This window comes from Sinocyclocheilus anshuiensis, unplaced genomic scaffold, assembly GCF_001515605.1.
Source record: "Sinocyclocheilus anshuiensis isolate Anshui unplaced genomic scaffold, SAMN03320099.WGS_v1.1 scaffold2305, whole genome shotgun sequence".
In the NCBI taxonomy this organism is placed as follows: Eukaryota; Metazoa; Chordata; class Actinopteri; order Cypriniformes; family Cyprinidae; genus Sinocyclocheilus; species Sinocyclocheilus anshuiensis.
In genome coordinates this window covers 18,536-24,880 of record NW_015552535.1, presented here as the reverse complement: position 1 = coordinate 24,880, position 6,345 = coordinate 18,536, and the positions used below count along the sequence as shown (strand labels likewise).

The following is a 6,345-nucleotide window of genomic DNA, read 5'->3' as shown; positions in this document are numbered from 1 at the left end:
ACCAAAATGTCCGTCTCATGAGAAAATGGTACATTCCAGCGGGACTCCCCCCCTCCCCCGCTGAACTAATGGAACATTCCAGCGGGACTCCCCCCCTCCCCCTCTGAACTAATGGTACATTCCAGCGGGACTCCCCCCCTCCCCCTCTGAACTAATGGAACATTCCAGCGGGGTTCAGTGCAGCGGCACTCAATGAAAGCGACTGGAGTTTGAATGAGAGAAAGAAAGAAAGAAAGAAGGAGCAGAACCGATGGACATCTGCACAAAACTGATGATTTCAGCACGATTTCAGCTTCATTACGTAGATTATTAGTTGAGTTATTTTAGAGTGACTGATGAGGAAGATGCTGTGGTCGTTTGCAGTGATTTTCTCCTCACTGGTTTGTGTGGAGGCTCAGCAGAGAGGTGAGATCAAATATAGAAACACAAATATGTCCTCAGATATTAAACTACAGTGTTTTTGTTGTTCAAACTAAGAGATAAAACTGCAAATGGTGAAAAAAGTAGAAGAAAATATTTAAAATGTAAGATTTTAGATTAGAACATCAGCATAGAATACAAATGAAATTCGTTACTCTGCTAGTTTTACGCATTTACTCAGTATAATTACTTTAAATGTTGTATTTGTTCAGATATACTGCAGGAGAGTCTTTATAACGTTTATTAAATTCCGTACAGAAAGTACTTTGTAGTTACCATGGTAAATCTATGGTACTGATATATTACATTTTCTGAAAACATGCCCCAAAATGAGGTATTACCATGTGCAAAACATGTAATTCACTTTTGTTAGTGATTGTAAAAGTTGGAATGTGATTGTAAGGCCATCCAAATCTATATTTTGCTTATTTTATAGGCATGTGAAAGTAATAAATTAGTAATGAATTTAACATTTACCTGGGATTAGCTTGCCTTAAAGGGACAGTTCACCCAAAAATAAATTTTCTCCTGGTAAGTGTTAGATGGTTACTTTCGCACACAAAAAGAAATGATTATTTTAGCGATTTGTACTTGCAGACGCTTCATATGCTCTAATTAAATTAACATAAAGCAAATATCACGTGACCGGGGGTTCGGCCGGGATGCCAATAGTATTTGCATAGATTTGCCACATTAACGAGATTTCTCAACCCGCAGGTTTGTCGAACACACTTAACACGTGAGGTCAGGAAGCCGCTAATGTAGTTTTAGCTGTGACCCATAAAAGCAGCGAGTGTTTGCTTACACCTCAGTCCTGTGAAGAGAACAGGAAGTTGAAATGTTATCGGCTGAACTTTCATCTGAGCCTTGTGTGTGTTTATTCCAGCTGAATGTATGCGAATGAGCGCGGGTCACATGAGAGCTCTGTACCGCTCCATTAACGGATAATCCTGGATATTTAGTCCTAGCGGGTTAGTGAACTGGCCATAAATGCCTCTCAGTTTGACGTTTCTCATGAATAACGTGGCTGTTTGTGTTCTTTAAACTTTGATGGACTCTCAGTTCCAGAGCAGATAAGGTGATGAAAGGCAATAATTTCACACTACAGGGAATTACACTATATATATATATATATATATATCTATCTATCTATCTATCATAGATGCAAACTCCTCACTTTTCAGTGTATATATTTATTATATATACATTTTTTACTTATTTTTTTAAATGTATTTATCCATAAATACAGTGTATATATATATATATATAAATTTTGTTTTTAATACATATATTTTATAATTTAATAACATTTATACGACTATATATATATATTAGTCGTATAAATGTTATTCAATTATAAAATATATGTAATTGTAATTGTATATTTATTTATTTACTGTATTTATGGATGAATACATTTGAAAAATAAGTTAAAAATGTGTATATATAATAAATATAATATAAAATATATTGTAATTCATTGAAAAAATGGTGAGGAAACAGCCTCTAGTAGCCTAAATTTCACAAATAATTACAAAGAAATGGCAAGTAACACACTTAATTAAACATGATATTTCAAAGTAGAAAGACTAAGAGTATGTTCTTGTAAAACATGCGCCAATAATCTTCAAAAAAACATTTTTACAGTGTAAATGTACTTTAATACAGTATATTTAGTTTTAAAGCAGCATCTGTAGCTCCAGATGTCTTTATCTGCATCCGTCCGTCTGTGAGTGTTTTCTCTCCAATCAGCCGTTTATCTCTGAATGGACTGAATCACATTGTGAGGATCTTATCAGCTCCGCTTACATCTGATTACAGAGTCTGTTCACATGCAAATTCAGCCGATCCTCTCGTCTGTCCTGGAGCTTCTTCATCCAGACGCTTTGAGCTGATCTCATCAGCAATGCATGCAGAACTTCACATGCTAGACGTATCTGGAATTCATTTTTTGGAGATGTTTTACCTCCCATCCTTGTTCTGTGATGATGGTTAATCTTCACAGATGTCTCGCACGTCTTCTTTGATTTAACCTGAACTCTTCCAGAGCTCTTTCACGTTCAAACATATTCTTAGATCTAATGAAAAACCGAACTGTTCCCTTATGTCTGTGCTTGTTTTCTAAACCCGACTGAAAGCCACCCAGAAAGAGTCATTTGGGTCTGAGACGTCACTCGTGATGAGCTGCTGTTGTGTAAACGCACGGTGAACTCTGACCCCCGCTTTCACACCGAATGAGGCTCTCAGACGCTGGTAAAGAAGCAGAGCAATTATCTTGTCGTCGTCTTCAGCTAAAACATGTCCCTCTGAAGCTTACGGGTAAATCTGACCTCTGTGTGGAGCGTTAAAGTTAATGCGGTCTGCTTGGAAAAACGTTGGTGTAGGATTTTGTAAAAACAAATTTCACTCAGAAATTGCTTGTGAATTTTGCAAATAATTACAGAGAAACTGCAAATAATGCATTGAATTAAACGTGCAGTTTTGAAGTCAAAAGATTGAAATTGCATTTCCTATAAAACACTCCAATAATCTTCCAGGAAACCATATTATATATTATATATTATTTATTTCAATGAGGGTGAGTATATTAGTTGATTTAGTTATAGCATCGTTTAACCATAAAAGTGCATCAGAAGTCAATCTACTCATAGTAGTGTTATAAACATCTAACTTATTTCCTTGAAAACTCAATTTAGACATATTTTCTTAATGGGATAAATGCATTTAGCTGTATGAAGATGTTGAGAAGTTCTTGCCGACAGATGTGTTTGTTTGAAAGTGTTTTTCTCAGCGATTAGAGGTGCGTCTGTGACATGCAAACGCAGCCAGATGTGCCGCTGCAGTCGCATAATGACTTCAGTCATCATCAGAGTCTCTTTATCTGCGGAGCGTTTGAAGTTTCTCCGCTGGAGTCCATTCAGTCCTCAAACTCCCACGAGTCTGAAACACGTCTGTGTTACTCAAGCTGTTTTAACTGATATTAATTATTAGTGGTGTTTGTGAAGTCCGTCAGACACTATTGTAACTTTAATAAAACATATTTTGAATTTATTTTTGTATAAGCTCTCGTTTTCATATTATTTAAGTTTTAGTATTTTTAGGTCATTTTTATTAGTAATTGTTTTAGAAATGTTTCTATATAGTTTTTATTAATTTTGCTTCAGTTTTAATTTTAGTACATCAACTTAAACCAAATGAGATACTGTTGTATTATTATTAGTTTAAAAAAAAAATTTGTATTAGTTTTTAGTTTTCTATTTTGTATTTTCATTTTAGTTTGTTTTAGTCATTATGTGGTGTTTTTTTTAATGTATATATGGTTTTTATTAATTTGTTTTATTTTAGTACGTTAACTTAAACTAAATTAGATACTATTAAAGTTTGAGAGATGCTATTATAGTGTTTTTGTAATATTATTATTATTTTTTTTTTCAATTTTTTTTTATTTTAGTTAAAGTTTGTAATTTTTTTGTTGTGTTTGTCACATTATTAGTTTTTTTTTTATTTTTTATGTCTATTGTTTTTATTTTTAGTAGATCAACTTAAACTAAATGAGATACTATTAAAGTTTGAGAAATACTTTTATAGTTTAATACTTTAGATTTGTTTTTATTTTGTATTTTTGTTTTAATTTTAGTGAAAGTGGTTGTGCTTTTTTTAAATTTTTTTTAAACGTCTTTATAGTTTTTATTCATTTTTATCTCAATTTTAGCTTTAGTTATTTTAGTACCTCAACTTTAAATGAAAATGAGAAATGTTACTTTGGTAACTAACTAGCTAAAATAAAATAAGTTTAAGTTTTTTAATACTTTATTTATATCAGTTAACTTTTTGTCCAAGTAACAAAAATGTTTTTTTATGGTTGTAGTTTTAGATTTAGTTAACTATAACAACCCTGAAAACGAAGTATCCTATAATAACTAATATACATATTAAAGTAGTAAAATAATTAGCATTAAAGTTGAGTATGTTCATCTTCCTGCAGCGTTACTTTACTAAATGATCAAATGCATGATGTGTTTGTAGTTGAACAAAACTCCCAGCACTGATTTTGCTCTAAAGCTCACTTTGACCTCATGACCTGCTGGAGGGAAGAAGATCCTCTTCATCTTCACAGTTCCCTCTCATTGAGCTCTTTGCTGTCAGTAATGATGCTTATCTCCTCACACCAAAGGCCAGCTTTGGTCAATTGTCCAAGATGTAGTTATTTGTGTCATGAATGGCGGCACACGGACACATGGGCGGATGGCTGGATGGATGTCGCTCTTCAAAGAAAGAAAGAGAACACTTCTTCGTTTGGCATTCCAGGTCTGTTTCCCGCTATCCTGAACCTGGCCAGCAATGCTGAAATCACCACGAACGCCACCTGTGGCGACCCGCTTCCCGAGATGTTCTGTAAACTGGTGGAGCACGTTCCTGGAAGACGAATCCGTAACCCTCAGTGTCGGATCTGTGATGCAAACAGCCAGAATCCCAAAGGTAACGAGATTCGCCCTGACACTCTTAGGATTAGTTCACGTCCAGAATAAACATTTCCTGATAATTTACTCACCCCCATATCATCCCAGATGTTCATGTCTGTCTTTATTCAGTCGAAAAGAAATTAAGGTTTTTGAGGAAAACACAAGGTTCCCGCGGGTCCTTAAAATGTCTTAAATTTACTTGTATCAAATTTAAGGTCATAAATAGTCTTAAATTGTACAAGAAAGTCTTAATTATGATTTCAAGAGGTCTTAAATTTGGGTACAGATAGGGGTGTGCGATATGACGATTTTTGATCGTGGACGATAAAAGTGTCTCCACGATCTGCTTTTGAAGAAATATCGTTGTATCGTGCTACAGTGCATCATTTGCATCTGTTTTAAAGCCTTGCCGGTTAAATGTTTCATTCGCGCGCTGGTCTGATGTGTGACGTATATGTTTTTATATATATATATATATTTTGAAAATATTTACATGTATTTCCATGTCTATATTTATATTCATAGAATTTATATTATAGATACATATATTTAATATATTAACATAACATATTTTTCTGAAATGTATACATGCATGTGTGTGTATTTATATATACATAATAAATATACACCGCACACATGCGTATTATGCAAACAAAAACTTTTATTTTGGATGCGATTAATCGCGATTAATCGTTTGACAGCACTAATATAAATATGATAGACAATTTAGAATGCCTTGAATTTTGATGATTCTAAATGCATTTCAATAGACTGTTAGCTCAGATCCGTTAAATAATATTAACAGATACAACTTTTGATTTTAGTAATGCATTAGTAAATGCAGAAATTAACTAGGATTAAGAAATGTTTTTTTCCATTGTTAGGTCATGTTAGCTAATGTAGTTAACCAATGCAACGTTACAGTAAAGTGTTTCTGATTTATCTTTAGTATCAGACATCTGTGCAGACATGACATGCTGAGACAAGTTAATTCCTACCTGATTTATGATGCATCAGTATTTATTCTTGAACATTTGCAGTTGTTTTTATTTCACTTTATTATTTTGAACAGAGCAACATCCCATTACTAGCGCCATCGACGGCACCAACCAGTGGTGGCAGAGCCCGAGCATCAAAAACGGCCCTCAGTTCCACTGGGTCACCATCACTCTGGACTTACGACAGGTAGGACTCGTGTGATGTTTGTGTGTCTGTTTCATGTTCAGAGCTGCTATCAAACACACGTGACATTCGTCTCAATATATGAGCACATGAACACGCAAACGTCATCTCCAGAGCTGCTCTGAGAGTCTTTTTAGTCATTTGCGTTTGAGAAAAACTACCATCAAACACGCACTGAAACTCGAAAGATCTTCACTACAAACCACGGAAATAAAAGTTTAACTTGAAGAACTTATGACAGAAATACATTACTAGTATATACTAAAATGTAATTTTTAAA

At 34.1% G+C, this 6,345-nt stretch overlaps 1 protein-coding gene across 1 annotated transcript in view; it reads left to right on the top strand.

The window, feature by feature from the left end:
* Positions 1–213: 213 nt before the first annotated feature.
* Positions 214–6,345, top strand: part of LOC107663745 (laminin subunit alpha-1-like) — a gene marked incomplete at its 3' end in the record, with an annotated part of 23,200 nt that continues 17,068 nt past the window's right edge. Inside the window, exons 1-3 of the mRNA XM_016454058.1 lie at positions 214–405; positions 4,729–4,899; positions 5,956–6,068. Coding sequence (XP_016309544.1) covers positions 336–405; positions 4,729–4,899; positions 5,956–6,068 — 354 coding nt within the window. The remainder of the gene's footprint in view (positions 406–4,728; positions 4,900–5,955; positions 6,069–6,345) is intronic.